The following is a 19,103-nucleotide window of genomic DNA, read 5'->3' as shown; positions in this document are numbered from 1 at the left end:
GCAATTAGTCCTGAACCTCCAGTTTTCTGTAACTGAGCCTTAGGTATTACAGTAACCAATCATTTAATTTACAAAGTCGACACGTGTTGAATAGTCGCTGATAGTTATTTTTGTTTGTCATACAAGTACCGTGTTTTAGAACTATAAGTCGCACCAGCCAAAAAATTGATAATAGAGAAGAAAAAAACTGAAAAAAACTTGTTCCAGAGTATAAGTCGCATTTTTGGGGGAAATTTAATTGTTAAAATCCAGGACCAAGAACTCAAATTCATCTTTAAATGCAGTTTAAAATAATAACAGATTAGAGAACATGGTGAATAGGTGTACGTATGCTAACGCTAACACCTTCAGCTACATGAGGCACAGACAGAACTGTGGTAAGTGTCTGGTATGTTAACGTAACATATGAACAGTTATTCAGATAACTATAGCATAAAGAACATGCTAACAAGTTTACCAAAGCATCAGTTTTACCCCAAATCACTAAATCCATTGAATTCTTCTTCCTCTGTGTCACTTCTAAACAACTCCACAAACTCCAGAGGAAGAGGAAGTGCAGATTCTTCTTCTTCTGTGTCGCTTAGAGCCAAGAGCGCCCTCTTGTGGTTGTCAGTGTGAAAATGATCAACATGTGAAATGCGGTTGCCAGTGAAAATAACAAATAATTCACATATAAGTCACGCCGGAGTATAAGTCCCCGGCCAAAACTATGAAACTTATAGTCCAGAAAATACGGTATTCAGGGTGAGTCCTGAGCCGCTGCAGCCAGTCTGACCGGCACGTTTTGGAAGTATCAGAGGGGAAACTGCAGCAGACACAGAGAGAACCTTCAACTACAAACTCCACTCAGAAAGGCCCCGTCCAGAAATCAATCTCAGGACCTTGCTGCGAGGCGAGAGCAACAACTACTTAATCTTCATGATGTTCACGTTCAAGAAAGGACATGAAAACATCATCACAAACAGCGGTCAGCAGGGATCGAACCACAACCTTGAATGAACAGAATTCTCTCGTATTCGTCCCACAGACTCTTGAGCATCATCTGGTCCGGCGCTGTCCAGTTTGAGTCCAGCGTTGTAGTGTTGGCGGCTTTTTTTAGTTGAAGAACTTTGTGTATTTGAGGACGGAGAAGAAGTCTGTGCTCTGGGAGTTTTCAGCTCGTTCTGTTGTCGTGGCGATGGCTTTAGCTGCGATCGCCGGTGTCTCTTTCGCACGAGAGAGTCGCATTTTCTTTTTCAATTATCTCCTGGCGCTGTATACTTGTCGTCCTGGTTTTGCTTCTCGTCCGGCCCTGTTCTGGTCTCGGTCTAATGTCGGCACAGCCAACCCAATAATGCTGTAGCTGTTTGTGTGCCGGGTGAACTCAGCCCAGTGGAGCTCATTCTCCTCAGCTCTCCGGATTAAACCCTTTGTTCGTTTGATCCTTTACTTCTCCGTTTGCCATTGTTCAAGACGAGCGTGCACGTCCCGCTCCTTTGATCCCGCCGCCTATGAGCTGCCTCCATCGCCGACGTAAGGGGAAAATAAGTCTCCTTTTCTCTGATTTGTAAATGAAACATAAGCTCGGGGTGTTCTTCGTGCCCACGCGTCTTATAAAAACGAGTAATAGAAGCGGTGGAAGAGGGTATAGAGACCACACAGGCATTTGACAGGTTGGCACTGTAACGTAGTCCCTTTCTATCATGGTTCGTGATGAGTTTATTTTTCTGCCCACCCACCGTTGCCGGGGTCAGCGCATCACCCGAGCTGCTCCGCAGGGACTTATCGGAGGCCGAGCAGAAAGCAGAGCAGATTTAAAACAATCATTTCATTCTTTACAAGCGGCAGGTGGGTTCAGCGTAGCCAAAGCTTTACAGTGAGAGGACCATTACTTATGATGTATTACTGAAATTGTTCAAACGATCAGCCGCAAATGTAAAAAGGTAATTGCTAAAAATGCTATTGAGAGTGACTGATCGGACATAACGTTGGGTTTGTACTTTGGAGCAGAGAGGCATCCTGCTGACTTTTAACAGCAAAAATAAGAATACGGAAAAGGGAACATATTCTGCTAAATCGGCTTTTAATATCTTTCGATCTCGTTACGATCTCGTTACGATCTCGTTTCCTCATCATTCGTTTGCGCAGAGTTGTGTTTGGATTCATTCCTGCATGTTCGAGCTCAGCCTGTTTTGTCCGTTGACCGTTCTCCCCTACCCCCCTTTCCCCGCCCACATTCCTGTACTCTGTTGTGATTATTAGAAAAATGAACACCCGGGTTGACACATGTCGGGCTCTGAAATGTCACGTAGCCACTTTTCAATGGCAAAACATGTAAATAGCATGTAAATCCGCTGCTCCTCACAGTGAAATGTGGCTTTTATACAAGGCAGAGCTTATCAGTTCTGCAGTTTTGAACAGGAAGTCAATAGAACTGTTTCATTACTAAGCCGTTTTACACCAATATTGCCATTTACAATGAACAAAATGTAAAATAGTGATCTACTTATGTGACAGTTCAATACGAAGGACCTGAAAGAAGCATCGATATGTGTCCTTTAAAGGCTCAGTCAAACCTACATAAAATACAACCATTTCAACAATTCACTATTGACAATAAGTCTGGGACAACTCTGATTTATAGTATAATAAACAGTGCAGATTCTTGTCTAAATCATGTCTAAAGCTGAAGTGCGAGAAAAAGGTGTTCAGATCCGTTCATTCTGTCAGCACGAAGCTTCAATCACCGATAGAATTACAAACTGTGGGGAAAGTAACAAAGGATTTTACTCAAGTAAGAATTCTATCTGTGTAGAATTGTATTACTCAAGTATAAGTAAAACGCAGCATTCAACTACCATCAGAAAGTACGTGTATATGTATAGTTTTAGTCTATGCAGTCACTCATGTCTTAGTACGACAGTGTTGTTCTTGTGTCTGTTAAAAGCCTGCGTTGATCCCTCGCCGTTCCCTTCGTTTTAATTGTGTAAACGGGGGGAAAAAACTTGCGTCCCACGCCGGCTCCCATTCGGCGTTTTCGCAGGACGGCGCTCAATCTTCCACAGCCAGAATCCCCCCCTGCAAATGATGATAAGCGCAGACAAAAGTAATCAAACGGTCCCGCGAGGGGACGATTAGCCTGCGTGGCACAGCGGTGGCGGCGGCGTGCGGAGGCAGATGAGGCATAAATCACACGGAAAGCCCCGGGTCGTCCGCGCGCCGATAAGGCTCACGCTGTCCCGGACGTCTGCGGCGAGGGGGGAAGATGAATGCACCTGTCTCCAAAGCTAAATATCCTCAGTCTCCCGCGGTAACGCTCCACACAGCCAGGCCCACTCCCCCTCCTCCTCCTCCTCCTCTTCCACGGAAAAAAAGTGCGGCCAGACCTGCAAAAATGAAGAATGCGCTCAAAAAATAGGTGCATTTAAATGATAATTGCACGCTGCTCGTTCCATTTGCACTGGAGGGAAGGAATGGTTCATCTTTTTGAAGCTGGAGAGCTTGATTTTCAAACTACAAAAGGAGGTAATAAATGTTTTATACTTAACATATAATCCGGTGGGATCGACATTCTATTTTATGAGCAAAAAGCAAAATATGTCCAAAGTGCCATATGTAGTGGGGGGAAAATAGTAAAAGCAGAAAAAAACAAACTTAAAACTGAAGTAAAAATGAAACAACAAGAAAGTAGAGGTGTAAATACATGAAATCGATAAAAACGAATCGATAAAAGAACCGCACAGCTCATTTTTAAAAGCAAACTTCCCTACGTAGCTCTGACAAACCCTTTGGCATGTCGTTAATATTTGTATCCGTGACCGTTCAGGCACGAGCACAGCTTTAGAATTGAAACCGGGAGGGATGATGAGCTCGCCGGTGGTGCAGTGGTTAAAGGTGGTGCACATGTGTGGTTTCTACCCCTCACGAGTTCCATTCCAGCCCTCGACAAGTTACTCGACACCGTGGATTGATTCATTGATTTGCGTTACAAATATTGTTTTTCAGACTTCCTATAAGTGATCTGTTCTTCTGTATCTACCTCTGTATCTACCTGCGTTGCACCAATGAAATTTCCCCATGTGGGACAATAAAGGAATATCTTATTAACTGTTATACATTTCTGTACAAGGACAATAAAGTAAAACTGTGATCTGCAAACGTACAATCGTTCATGGCACCTTAAAGTACTGGTGACTGTTGCGTAATTGATTTGGGGGGAAATTAAAGTGCCCATGACAGATTTTTACGATTTTTAAATTTTGACTTTATTTGGTGTATTTATACCTGTTGTACATATAAATGATAGTTTAACACCAATCAAGCAGGTATTTATGGAGAAAACATTGAAAAATCTGTGGGAAATGACAGGGAGTGACATCACACTAGGGAAACACACTCAAAGTCAAAGTTTATGCATGATTTACACAAATAACAACTTTTTTGACTCTCTAAACATTAATTTAACAAAATAAAGTCGCTCCCTCATATTTTTATTTGTCAAATGAAAATATTGTGACATTAGATGAGTTTTGGCCCAGTGTTTGCTGGGTAATTTCCTTGTGTGATGTCATCAATTACAAACAGGAAGTGAAAATATAAACCTAAAAATATGCTATTCTGGGATAAAAATAGTTTTAATAATTTGTATTAAAATTCAAGCTTATCTTAACTACATTTTGGTTCGATGAGTCGTCCGACCTGTAGGGGGCACTTTCAGCACCAACACGGGGAGTTCAACCTTCCCTCCCCTTTTATTTTGTCCCAGCTTCCCAAAACGTACAAATGTGCAAGTGCCATTGTGCCGTCGGTGCTTAAAGCTGCACCATGTGACTTTTGTAACAGAGACGTCGTCGTGGATACTGAATGTTGTGGCTTTGACGGGGAGAATTCCACAGTATGACATTAAACTGCACTGCGCCAGGCCCAGCTGCGGGTCGGATCTGTGCAGAGGCGACCACGCTCCCTGTCAGAACGCACGATTTTCAAGCTATTTCCGCGCAATACGACGCTGCCATTTGGTAAACTTGGCCGGCTCTGTTTAGAACCTTTCAGGCACAGCAACGGCATCTCCAGATTCACGCTCGGACGCCTTTATTAATCCGGGCAATTACCGGTAGCTTTAGTGGTGAAACAGCACAACCGACCCAGCGACATACAGTGGAGACATTCTGAACAAAGCCGATCTCTGCGCGCAGTAATTAGCAGCCAGTAAAACGACACTACGATGGAGACTTTACGGCACAGAACGGCAGCCGCCTCCGACCGTTTCACCAAACGGTCGAGTAGTCAGGAGTGTCCAGAGAAAGGTCCATTAAAGCTCAAGGGTTTGGACACTCAGACTCAGACTAGGACGGCACGGTTTTGGGGAAAAGTTCTAATCGTCATTCCGCCGACGTATTAGATTGAAAACGTTCAGTAATTGCATTGTAAACAACTCGGGCGCTTTGACCTTTTAGAGACGACTAATAAAAGAATTCCATGCGTTTGTAGAGCTCGATAAATTAGTGGACGCGGCGACTGTTGCTCCTGCCATGAATCTGAGCCGTCAATCGACTTTTGGAGCGAGTACGTTCTCCATTCGCCGTGAGCGTCATCATCACGGTGTGACTGAAGGAAAGAGGTCGCAGGCCGGTACAAACCCATTAGCCACATTTACGAGGAGTCAAATCCTCGTTAAACGCGACGGCCGAGTGTTTATACCTTTTGCCGTTTTCATTTGAGGTGATGATTAGCCCGTGTAACATGCATCTGAGCTAAAAGCTTCACGTCACATTGAAATTTCTGATGTCGTGCTTCTGCTAAGACTCTAGAGACACCGAACAGCATCTTTTGCGTGTTACTGGTGACGAGAGCGGAGGAGTGGCATGAATATCAGAGAATTTGATGTGCTTTGATTTGTGGATTGTCGTTCGTTTGTGTGTGAAAGAATGTTGGGTTCGGCGTCCGTCCGCGTGGCATCGGGACAGAATTTGGTGTCTCGATTTAAAGGGCCCATGACAGGTCGGACGACTCATTGAACTGAAATGCAGTTAAAATTTAAACAGTTTAATCATTGCTAGGAACATTTTTTTAAACGTTCCAGAATGTTTCATTTTTTAGGTCTATAATTTTACTTCCTGGTTGTAATTGATGACATCACACTGGGAATTTACACAGCAAACACTGGGCAAAAACTCTTCTAATGTCCCAATTTTATTTTTTTTACCTATAAAAGTATATAAAAGCACCTTTCTTTTGATGAATTAATGCTTAGAGGGTCAAAAATATAGTTTATTCTATGTAAACTATTCATGAACTTTGTGATGTTCCTAGTGTGATGTCATTTTCTACAGATTTGTTTTACTTTTCTCCACAAACACCTGCTCGATTGGGGTAAAACTATCATTTATAGGTACAAAAGCTATAAATACACAAAATAAAATCATAAAAAAATATATTAAGATAGAGGACAGACAGAGGATTTTCTATCTAAATAATTGCTGCTTTTAAGATTTGATAATTGCGGCGACTCGCATTTCAACATCGATTAGACTGCGACATACTGTGCAGCCCTAAACCTGACTGTCACAAAAAAGCAAACTGATCATTCTGTGGCTCTTGGACCGCCCCTGACCGGACACGCCCCTCTTTGACAAGCCAAGGTCGAACGCTCAGACAAAAGGTGCTTTTACTGGAGTCTTTCAGGGCGCCCGCTGACACACAATGAGCGCATTCTCTGACCGCTAAAACAAGCAGCCGTGTGCGGGGGGCTGGCCTCCCTCCAACCCCAGGGGCGGGGGGGATCGGTTTCACTTCGCCCACGGGGAGAAGCCGGCCCGTCCCGAGAGGATGCTCCGGGCTGTGTAGAAAAGAGTAAAATAAGGCAACCAAAGCGAGGGAAGTCCCCGGAGAAGGGCGCGCGTGTCCGTCAGGGAGGCTCCAGTGTCTGTTTGTGTTCGGCCTCTCGCTTTGGCATCGAGGCGTGTGCGGTAAAACAGCCCGTTCTCCGACCTGGCGATGCCTTCTGTGCGAGGAGGAGATCTGAAGAACGCTTTGGGCCGCTTTGTGAGAGACGAAAGCCAAGCAGAGGCTGAAAAGCCCGGGACGGAACGGTTGTAGAGCCTTTTTATGTGTGGTTTGGCAAGTGCAATGGAAAGGGAACGAATGCGCTTCAGTGTGAGAAACATGCACCCAATGAATAACTGTCCAGCGTGTTTCTGTGGCTGAGGGGTTAGGTCAGAGCATGCATGCGCACAGGTGCCGACAGCAGTGTGTGAGACTGTGCGTGCCTTAAAATGAGATCCAAATAAAATACTTTTTGTTTTGAATATACCGTATTTTCCCGACTACAAGTCGCACCTTTTTTCATAGTTTGGCCAAGGTGCGACTTATATATGATGATATTATATTAGTATTGTCACTCTGGCAACCACAAGAGGGCGCCCTAGGCTCTAAGCGACGCAGAAGAAGAATCTGCACTTCCTCTTCCTCTGGAGTTTGTGGAGTTGTTTAGAAGTGACACAGAGGAAGAAGAATTCAATGGATTTAGTGATTTGGGGTAAAACTGATGCTTTTCTAAACTTGTTAGCATGTTCTTTATGCTATAGTTATCTGAATAACTGTTCATATGCTACGTTAACATACCAGACACTTACCACAGTTCTGTCTGTGCGTCATGTAGCTGAAGGTGTTAGCGTTAGCATATGTACACCTATTCACCATGTTCTCTAATCTGTTATTATTTTAAACTGCATTTTAAGATCAAATGTCTGTTCTTGGTCTTAGATTTTATCAAATACATTTCAACAAAAAATGCAACTTATACTCCAGTGCAACTTATGGTCTGGAAAATACAGTATATTTAAAACCAACTTGTTTGCATGAGCCCAAAAACACCAGACTTCAGATCTGCATTCAAGGTGCTGGACAGTAGCTGATGAAACGGGCAGAAAGATGGCGTCGTCCTCCGCGTGCAGACATGAAGCAGGTCATGAAACAGCAGGGACTTCTGGGCCGACGGTGCGGATAGTGGTGCATTGTGCTCCGTCCCGTGGAAAGGGGGGAACTCTATCCTTGTCGGGGCCAGTGCCAGTGCTGGTGGCAGTCCAAGGTGATAGTTAAACGTGATATGGATCTGAAGTCAGCTGTCGGTGAGGAATGCGGGCGCTTGTAATGAAGGCTCAGCTCCACACGGATGCTCCGGCGCTAACACCATTTAAGCCGCCCAGATCCGCGCCCAGACGCACTTTAACTACAGGCTTCGGTGGGTCGTTATGTAAAGGACAGCCGGGTTTCTGACCGAATGTGGAGTTTCCATTGACAACAGGACATTCCCGAGAATCGAGGTTTAATCTCGTCCTCTGCTGAGACAATTGGGACAGGTCACGTGACAATAAGGTGGAGTGGTGTGTGACTCTTGCCTCACAGACAAAGTGGAGTTTGCATGTTCTCTGCGTAGATGTTTCCTCTGGTACGTCTTTGCAGATTGGCCCATATTTGCAGTTGGAATCCAAATCCAGCCGCCTATCAATGCAATTTTGCCGTTCAGCGTGTGAAAAGAATGTCAAATTGAGTATTCTGTTCTTTTGGAAACACTCTAAATGAAACTGAAGCAGCAATTTAACCAGAAAGACATTCTTATTGTCTATATCTGTTCTGTTCAGTCACATCTTGCCACATTTTGCCTCTTAAATACGTCACCGTGATTTTTGTTTCGATCCGATACCATGTAATACTATATGAAGTATCTGATACCCATGAGTTTTGTATTAAAAAGCATTGAAACTCCTACTATAAAGAATTTTACCTTGGAATATTGTCTAAAATCTAAATGTGCCGACAGACTCAAATACAGTATAAAAAAATGATTTAAATTTGACTAAAATATGATTACGAAAATGATTAGAAAGTCAACTTGAGTGTACATTACAAATTGATTATTACAAATTGAGGACAGGACATTTAACATGAAAGACACAAAATAGCAAGGCTCAATATCAAGAACAAATAGACTTAAATAAAACAGCTCGGCTTGTATTAAAAGCCGGTGCAAATAGGTTGATTTTTACCATTTCCAAGTATCCAAGTACTGATATTATGCATGGGGATCAATACTGTTCAATACCTCAGCCAGTATCGACACGACGGCTGACGATTCGCTCACACTTTTCCCTTGTCCAGCGTCCAAAAGTGCATCCGTCCATCCTCATCCCGCTCGTTAATCCGCCTTGAAACGAGCGACTCATATCACTGTTGCATAATCTTTCGGTGAATACAGCTGATTGCGACGGAAAGGGTGGGGGGGGCTGCTGCCTTTTATGCCGTGTCACCGTGCCCCCCCCTACATCTGTTCCATTTGGAGCCGTTTGTATGCGACGTGAATGGGCTTTGATTAGCTTATGGCGAGCTCCGAGGAGATTTGTAGCGGCTCTGCGGTGCGGGTGCGTCTCCTGATTGAAACGTATTGTGTACAGTCGACTCCCTGGATTACGCTCGGATTTGTCACCGTTCCCTCCTGTTTAATTACAACGCTTTGGACTGGAGCAGAGGATGCGGCGGAAAAGCCAATAGAACGCCATTAGCTCGATCGCTCTCGGGGGATTCGGGAAGCTAGAATGCCACTTTATTTGATAGATGTAACGGTGGTGTAGTTTTCATTTTGGTCGTAGTAGTCTTTGGGAATATCAGTACATAACGTATAGAGTTGGACGATATGCCAAAAAAAATAATATTAATAACACAATTGGACTTCATACTCCAGTACGTCTTATATATGTTTATTTCTTCTCTATTATGCATTTTTTGGCTTTTGCAACTTATACTCCGGTGCGACTTAAAGTCCAGAAAGTGTGAAAATGACAAATAATATCACATATAAGGCGCTCCGGAGTATAAATATAAATATATAAGTATGAATATAAGTATAAGTCGCACCCGGCCAAAACTATGAAAAAAGGTGCAACTTAGAGTGCGGAAAATACGGTAATTTCCTATTTGCACATTCACCACATCAAAATTGGGTTAAACCTGAAACTGAACCTGGTTTGGATCAGGACCAAATGAGGATGAGATCAGGAGTAAAATGGGCTCAATTTAGAACAATATAACGACAAGTGTGAAGTTGATCAACCAAATTATTCCGTTTTTCTCTGGTCCTGTTGATTGGGTTTGGTTTTTGTTTTTTGGGGGAAAAAATGTAATCTTGATTAAACTGTGAGTAATTGCCCAGCCCTAACATGAAGCTTATTTTATGTTCTAAAATTGTACTTTAGTAGGATAATATTACAGGCTATTTGCCATCATAAACAGTTTGCATTTTATTCTTGTATTTTGATTTTAATGTTTTCATTTTATTTTAATGTCAACTTTTATGTGAATGTTTTATCTTTTTTTCTAGTGCCGTGATTGACGCATTTCAGTCAAATCTTTGATAAACTCAAATCTCAAATCTAAAGCCATAAGTGATAAAAATATATATATTTTTTGATTTTATTTTTTTTATAAAAATAAATTAGATTAGATTGAATTAAAATAAATTCAAATTAAATAATTAATTAAATAAATAATAATAATTAAAATAATAATAATGTTTTAGATTTAGATGCATTTATTTAGACTAAGGATTTGGCAATAATAAAATAATAATTTCCATGATTACATTTTATATGATTTTTCTTTTTTTCTATGATTAATGTGTAATGGCCATCATATTTGCCCACTGCACTTTAAAGCCTGATAACGACGATTTTCATATTTTTGTCCGTTTCCTTCAGATGGATCCGGTGCAGAAAGCTGTGATCAACCACACGTTTGGGGCCCCTCAACCTCTAAAGAAGAAGCAAATCATCTCCTGCAACATTTGCCACCTGCGGTTCAACTCCACGGTAAGAGAAATAAAACCTCCGCATTCGAGGAGACGAGGGCCGGAAGGCGACGGTGTTCCGGGGCCACGCAATTTAATATGAAAGCGAAGAGCGGAGGATGCACGGCAGCCTCTTTGTTCAACCGCCAATGTTGTTTCTTTGAAAACGCGTGTCTCTGAGTTCCATAGCTTTTATAATGTTCTGTAATGTTACCCTTTGTGCGCATTCGAGTGTCAGCGATATACACATTATAGAAGTGCGCGCGCTGCATTTCAGAAAACAGAAGAATAAAGAGCAGAGGCGGGCGATATATTGAGGGAAAAAAATAAAAGAAAAAAGAAAATATTGCCGTTGTTGTTGTGGAGATGTGCAAAACATATACCGTATTTTCCGGACTATAAGTCGCATCTTTTTTCATAGTTTTGGCCGGGGTGCGACTTATACTTATATTTATACTTATACTTATACTCCGGAGCGACTTATATGTGATATTATTTGTTATTTTCACACTTGCAACCGCATTTCATACTCCAGTGCGACTTATATATGTTTTTTTCCTTCTCTATTGTGCATTTTTTGGCTGGTGCGACTCATAGTCTGAAAAATATGGTAATTAAAACGATTAAAATTGCCTAAAAAAGACAGAAAACAAGGGTATAAAGTTATGTTTCTGCTCTTTTGTGGCTCGTTTTACGGTCGGTTCACATTTTGTGCGATATTTGAACCTGGACCAAGCCTTTCACGGACACATTTTAGCACATTACCGATGCATTCTTAAAATATTGATGTTCATTTTTGTCAATATTGCCCACCCCTAAAACCCAACGACATCTGTGCTCATAAAGATTGATCAGATTGTAAGTGCTTATAGTGTAGCTGAATCTGTTTGCGGGGGAAAAAAGGTCAAAAAAGTCTCTAAAAGTTTTAATATCGCTACATGGATCTCGACGACAATGCTTTTTCACTGAAGATGGATTCCAAAAGTGCAGTTGAAGTGAATTGTCCTCATAACTTTCTGTGACTTTGTGCATATCTCTCTTTTCATCAGCGAGCGTGGAAGGATGTGCTTTGTTTTGCGTTGGTGAGATGACCGCGTCTTGTTTCGGTCTGAGGGATTAGACCGCAGGGAGGGCCGGCGTTTATCTCGCGCCGCACAAACAATCAAACCGACGCAGCCGGACGTAGCCTTTCTGCAATTTCCACTGACCCCACAGGCCCACAGGAGGCGCCGTATGCAAATTCACAACCAACGATTGTTTGTTTAGGAGTGGGGGGTCGTTCTGTGGTGGGACAAAGTCATTTTAGTTTAGTTAGACCTGGTTTTGTCCCATTTTGGATTATTTTAGCCTTAAACTGTCAACTAATATATATAAACATCACTATTTTCTAGAGCTAATTCACTCACCATTTTGATTCATTTACATAAAGTAGCTGAAACCTTAACTACAACGCTACAAAATATGTATGTATTAAATGTAAATGTAAGTTGTAGATGTGTTAAAATGGCTTTAATTCAGGATATTCATCTTAATTTCAATCAATGTGATTCATTAAGGTGTATTTACGTGATGGACTTAGATTATTTTACTTCTTTAAAGATACGTCTGACTTGTTTCAGTGTATTTCTTCTTATTTCAAGCTAAATTATACGGCATTGAGGTAAGATTTTTTTACTGATCTCATGGGCACATTTGCTTTCTTAAATCCAGCTAAATTATCTTGTAGTTGGAAATGTCTTCAAACCAGTGAAATTATCTACATCTTACAAGCAATTTATTCTAACCGGATCAAAACTACTCAAATTAATAAATTACTACTCATAAATATTCTGAATTCAGATTTATTTTAAACAAGACTAGATTTTCAATTTCAGCAGAGAGAGTTCACTCTTCACTGTGATTGGTTTAATCCACCCGTCACTCACACAGTGTGTGGCAGAAGCTGACCAGTAGGAGGAGTGAAAACACGGTAGCTCAAACCTCAGACTCGGAACAACGGCCTTGAACACGACCAGGCTCAAAGTTTCTGCTCGTAAACTCAAATTTCTGCTCGTAAACTCAAATTTCTGCTCGGAAACTCGTGCGGATGCGTTGGACCCAGAGTTTACAAGCCATGATTCAGTTTTATATTGCAGTCAGTGGAGTTATAAGCAATACAACTTCGCAAAAACATCTCAAATGATTTATTTCTCAAGCTTCATGATACCACTTTACAGTACAGTCCATTAGTAATTGTGGCGGTTGGCTGTTTTGTTGCCGCCACAGCTGCCCTGAGGTCGAACAAGGAGACATGGCTGCCCTTTTGAGCCAAAATCGACTCTCCAACTGTAAATGAATAGATATTTGGAGGTGTTTTAATTATGTTTGTGATGTTTCCCGGAGACTGCAGATGGAAACTAGCTTTAGCTTAATCTAACATAAAGCATCTAGTCTTTCTGTTGATGAATGTGTTATAAATACACCAAACCACTGGGGGATTTTCAGACACAATTAATTCTGGTTTTCTCCTGCTTTTGTCCTTGACCTTTACCGGTTTCGACATTGTGTTGCGTTAAATCATCCCCGGTTGAGTCCATTTCGAAACGTTTGTGTTCGAATGTAGCGCGTGAACGAGATGAAATGTGCTTTATTTCGTACAAACAAATGCACCTGATATTTCCTCTTCTGTACGAAAAGTTGAGGAAGGATGCACATAAACAAACAGAGTATAATAACCTCGAAAGCCTTTAGAAATTCTTGGTTTGGGAATAGTAAAATCCACCTTTAGAAGCATGCAATTTCCTTGTTAGAGCCTTCAAAGGAACACCGGAGACACGGAGCAGAGGGAAAACTTAACCGGCTCAGAGACGAGTGCATGTTTGACTGGATGTGTGCCTCTGAGTGAGCGTTGACACTTTGCTAACACGGTGCCGCTCTCTCCAGAGTTTGCCGCTAACATCATAAAGCTAGTTTTGCCTTTGCATAATGTAGACGTTCCCGCGGGAGCCGAGAGGACATGCTGTGGTTTACAACGCTTAAAGTGCTCGCCGGGTTCGGATGAGGGCTCGGAAATTACACGATTTTAAAGGCACAGTGTTCACGGGTCTCGGCTTTCTGTTTACGAGCAGCGTTTTGGGGACTTTTGCCCGTTCAAAATATATAATATTTTCTTCTGAATTGTTTCCTAGTGTGGTGGGGGTTTATTCACCTGCTTTTTTGATAATATCTCTCGCGGCTTCAAAATCGTTGGCATTTTACTCTTACTTACCGGCCCGCCTCTCCGCTGATCTGACCTTTGAGGCGCTGCACCTGATTTTTGCTTTCTAAAAACAGAACTAGTTCATTTTCATCCGTTTGAAGAAGAGCAAAGTTATTCCTGAAGTCCTAGTTATTCACTGCAACCTTTAGAGACCGACGACCGGCACGCGCGCCACAGTGTTTAGTCCTGACTCTGGCACCAGCAGGAGGCCGGTCCATGTTTAGTCCTGACTCTGGCACCAGCAGGAGGCCGGTCCATGTTTAGTCCTGACTCTGGCACCAGCAGGAGGCCGGTCCATGTTTAGTCCAGACTCTGGCACCAGCAGGAGGCCGGTCCATGTTTAGTCCTGACTCTGGCACCAGCAGGAGGCCGGTCCATGTTTAGTCCAGACTCTGGCACCAGCAGGAGGCCGGTCCATGTTTAGTCCTGACTCTGGCACCAGCAGGAGGCCGGTCCATGTTTAGTCCAGACTCTGGCACCAGCAGGAGGCCGGTCCATGTTTAGTCCAGACTCTGGCACCAGCAGGAGGCCGGTCCATGTTTAGTCCTGACTCTGGGCACCAGCAGGAGGACGGTCCCTGAGGTCCTCAGAGTCCGAGATGGTTCATATGGCACTAACATGTCTGAGATGTACTTTGGTGCTAGGCCATGGAGAGACTTGTACACAAGCAGAGCTGCTTTAAATTCTATTCTCTGAGCCACAGGAGCCAGTGCAGAGACCTGAGAACAGGACTAATGTGCTCATACTTCCTGGTTCTAGTCAGGACCTGAGCAGCAGCGTTCTGGATGTACTGCAGCTGTTTTACTACTCGTTTGGAGAGGCCAGTGAGCAGGCCGTTACAGTAGTCTAATCTACTGGAGACAAACGCATGGATAAGTCTCTCTAGATCTGGTTTTGACACTATATTTTTGATTTTGGCAATGTTTTTTAGATGGTAAAAAGCTGCTGATGTTATTGATTTGATGTGGCTATTAAAGTTCAAGTCTGAGTCCATTATTACCCCCAGATTTCTAACTTGGTTTGTAGGTTTTAGAGCGAGACTCTGGAGGTGACGCTAACACTTTCTCTTTGTTTCTGTGGCCAAAGATCATGATTTCAGTCTTGTCTGAGTACAAATAAAGGCTTCAAATAGGCTCTAAAGGACAAACAAAACACATCGGACGCAAATGGATTAGTCCAACCTGCTGCTGGTGAAAGTATTTTGACACAAAACAATGAAGAAATAGCTCTAATACTTCTAGCCTTAACATGTAAATATGTGCATTATCATCATTATTTCCATTGCAGCATTAATACCACTTGTACTGGTTCAGTCTCGATATATCGACACTTCCCCAGAGCCAGGCTGTGTAACATTTCCATCCAAGCAATAACATCTCCATGGAGACAAAGATATGGCAGGCCCTCCATCAGAAAAGTTACACGATGATCCTTTAACCGCAAAAGTGCAGAAACATGTTTAAAAAAAAGAAACGCAACGGGTTCTTCCAAGCTTTTCAACACTTTTCTCATTGTAGACGATACGGTTCTCGATGTTCATTATTTCGATTCAGTTTTAATGACAACGTGCGCGTCTATAGAAAGGCGTAAAGACGTGCTGCACTCTCATCTCCTTGGACCCGGCAGATTAAGTGTGTGACAATGTTAACTGGCCCCTGATCGATCACTGGATGATGGATAATCCCTTCAGAGACTTGCGCGCGAGCGGCTGATGCGAAAACCAAAGCTTGATTCACACCTCTTCGATTTGATGGGTTTGTTTGGAAGCCCAGGCCGAGTATGTCACACGACGCTGATCTCCCAGTCACGCCAAACGCAGCCATGTTTTTGCGCTAGCAGCAAGCGGGACTGTTTGAAGGACTGCTCCAAATCGCACCACTACTTTCAATAATGCAAAGTGTTGTAGATTTGTTAACACCGCGCTCGATTGGCGGCAGCGTCAATCGCACTAGTCGCTTTGGCTCTTTCTGAGTTCAGTGTCTTATGCCCAGCTCTGAAAGGAACTGTTCATACTGCCTTGGATTGATGTAGTTTAGCCACAGCTGCACTACTGACAGGAATGTGTCTGTCAAATGAGGATTGTCAAGTTTATTATGTTGAAGGGCCTATGACAGGTTTTTACTGTTTTCTAATTTTGACTTTATTTGGTGTGTTTATTCCTGTTGTACATATAAATTATAGTTTTACACCAATCGAGCAGGTATTTGTGGAGAAAAACTTGAAAATACTGTAGAAAATGACATGAAGTGACATCACACCAGGGACACTCATCTCAGTCAAAGTTTATGCAGAATTACACAAGGAAACAACTTTTTTGACGCTAAACATTAATTCAACAAAATAAAGTAAAAGTTGAAAAAAAATCACATTAGTTTTTGCCCAGTGTTTTATGAGTAATTTCTAGTGTGATGTCATCAATTACAAACAGGAAGTGCAATTATAGACCTAAATTGTTTTTGTGGCAAAAATCTAAAAAAAAAAAATTGAAGCATAAAAAAGCTATTTCCTTTCAATGTCGTCTCCGGGGGAAAAAACTAAATCTTAAGTTTTTTGTTTTGATCTTGTTTATGCCACATTAACTTCATCATTATTCATAACAAATGGCACTGTTTTAGAACATGCAGAAGACGTTTTGTCAGTAATTGAAAATAAAATGTATTTGTTTCGTCTCACAATAATCATGACACTAAAATTCTCTCCAAACATTAATAATCACTCTGGGTGTCTTGCCCAAGGACACGACTGCAGTTATTGCATTGGGCTGAGCTGGTATCAGAGAATGACCAAAGACCAAATGATTAATTAAATGATTAATTCATGTAAGTTACTAGTCACATCCAAAAAAAGAACAATTTACATGTCATTCCCAGTCTCTCATTCCCATTTCACGCTGCGCTGTCCTGTCAAATAGAGCCTGCAGGACAAAAAATCCTTAAAAAAAAAGATTAGACAGGTTAAAATACCAACTTCCTTATTTTACAGATTGAAAATGAAGCGCCCCCATCTTAAGCTAATGGCCGCATGCTGACATAAGCGCGCAGTTTGAGTCTGTCGCAGATTTATTCACTTAAAAACAGCGCCGAAGATCTCCGGATTTCCACCTTCTTCTTCTGTGTTTTATGGCTGTTGTTGTCAAGTGTTACATTACCACCACCTACTGCAGATGTACGACTTTAGCCTTTGTTCTTCGCCACTGAAAAATGAAACGGAGTGATTTGTGAGGCTCCGAGCACGAGGTACTATTCAGGCTTAATTTGAATAAGTAGCACAGCGCTTCTCGCAGTCGTTTGTCTTTTCCGAGTCTATTTCTGTCTCCAGTTGTTTTGTTTTTTTCCTGGAGTATTTGCATGATTGGTGGGCAGAAATAAGTGTAAAGCGGCTGAACGCGCCGAGAGACCGGCTCTGCTGCAAGAAACATGAGGCAGGAAATTTGATGCCGTTTCTTGTTGTGTTTTCGGTTTGAAATATTCATGGAAATTGTTCGATATCTCGGGAATTTACGATTTCCGTGTGCAGCTGGTAAACCCACAATGGGACGTCTGTGTGCCCGGGGTTCAGCCAAAGCGGGACACTTTTTGAGACGTCGTTTTCAGCCTGCGTGAACAGAGCCGGGTTGAAATCGAAGGCGTTCGGTAGTGAACCGACTCATTTTAAATCGGTTTAGAATTGGCCTGTAGGTGACGCCATCAGGCCAAGTCGGATCTGTGGAGAAAGAGCCGCTGTAACTGAGATCTTGTAGACAGTGGCCATTGTTCACTCCACAGTTCGTGCACACACTCCTGATGTTTGTAGGCTGCTATTTTATTCGTTTTACATTTAGTTGCATTGATTTTAGTCAGTGCTGGGACGTGGATTGCTCTGCAGTTATAATATTGTTTGAATTGAGCTTAAGTTTGCGTCCTCCTTTCAGTTGGTGCTGGTTTGGAAATAGTACAGCGTGTTTGTTTAGCCCTATTTTAGACTTGGATTAGCTTTTGTTTTGGCCTAAAGTGTCACGTGGGAGGCATCAAAAGAATGATCCAAAAAGCAAAACTGCTAAAAAATAAATCATATTTCATGAAACAAAATGTCAAAATAATCCAGGGATAAAATGCAAAAACAAAAGGAACAGACTGGTAATAGGACACGACAGACTTGGACACCGGCTGCGTCCGAATGTCCGCATTATTCCCTGCAGAGGGCACTATTTAGCGCTCGCGCCAGTTTGCCAATGTCCAGCAGTAGAACATTTAGTGCACTCAAAATTTCCCCCAATGCACCTTGAAAAGTAGTGTACAGCTGTCAAAATAGACCACAATGCATTGCGAGAGTTGGAAAATAAACAGCGGCAGGTCTTTAACTGGACACAACACGACTGAATAAAGCAGAAAAGCTGTTTAAATGCACTTTTTAATCGAGATTATGATTAAAACGCTCTTAAATAAACCGTTATGCCGAAAAGTTGCTAGCGTTCGCCGCTAGCCTTAGCTTGAGTCACCATCACAGACAAAAAGTTGAGCAATCCAGTCCGTTTGTTGTTGCATGCAAGATACATGATTTATACAGGGATTATTTGTCCATGAATATGTGCGCGCCAGACAGATTAGACAAATATTTATGACGTAGATCTATTTTTTCTGAGATTTGCTGACTTTTCACTCGGACGCAAGAGTCACGTGACCCGCGGCGAAGACAATGGACCAACCAAGGACAAGGTGAAACATGGTGCGTCAGAACACGACAGGAGAGACACAGCAGGGAAATCAAGAGACAGGAAGTAAAACTGAAAAAGAAGCGCAGACGTGTCAAAATAAAACACTTTCCGGACTATAAATCGCACCTTTTTTCATAGTTTTGGCCCGGGGAGCGACTTATACTTATATTTATACTCCGGAGCGACTTATATGTGATATTATTTGTTATTTTCACACTTGCAACCACATTTCATACTCCAGTGCAATTTATATATGTTTATTTCTTCTCTATTATGCATTTTTTGGCTGGTGCGATTTATAGTCCGAAAAATACAGTAGATGTAGTGACACTCGAAAGGCCAGATATTTTTAG

General features: G+C 42.2%; 1 protein-coding gene across 2 annotated transcripts in view; it reads left to right on the top strand.

The window, feature by feature from the left end:
- The window catches only part of znf385c (zinc finger protein 385C), a 308,447-nt gene that overhangs the window by 258,821 nt on the left and 30,523 nt on the right, over positions 1-19,103 (top strand). For both annotated transcript variants that reach the window (XM_072442790.1, XM_072442791.1), the window contains one exon: positions 10,731-10,841. In XM_072442790.1, the coding sequence (XP_072298891.1) occupies positions 10,731-10,841 (111 nt within the window). The remainder of the gene's footprint in view (positions 1-10,730; positions 10,842-19,103) is intronic.

Source organism: Eucyclogobius newberryi, unplaced genomic scaffold, assembly GCF_026437365.1.
Source record: "Eucyclogobius newberryi isolate DKJ021-1_F unplaced genomic scaffold, fEucNew1.0.hap1 SCAF_13, whole genome shotgun sequence".
NCBI classification, from domain to species: domain Eukaryota; kingdom Metazoa; phylum Chordata; class Actinopteri; order Gobiiformes; family Gobiidae; genus Eucyclogobius; species Eucyclogobius newberryi.
Note: the sequence above shows the minus strand (reverse complement) of the source record. Positions and strands in the feature narration are given on the sequence as shown.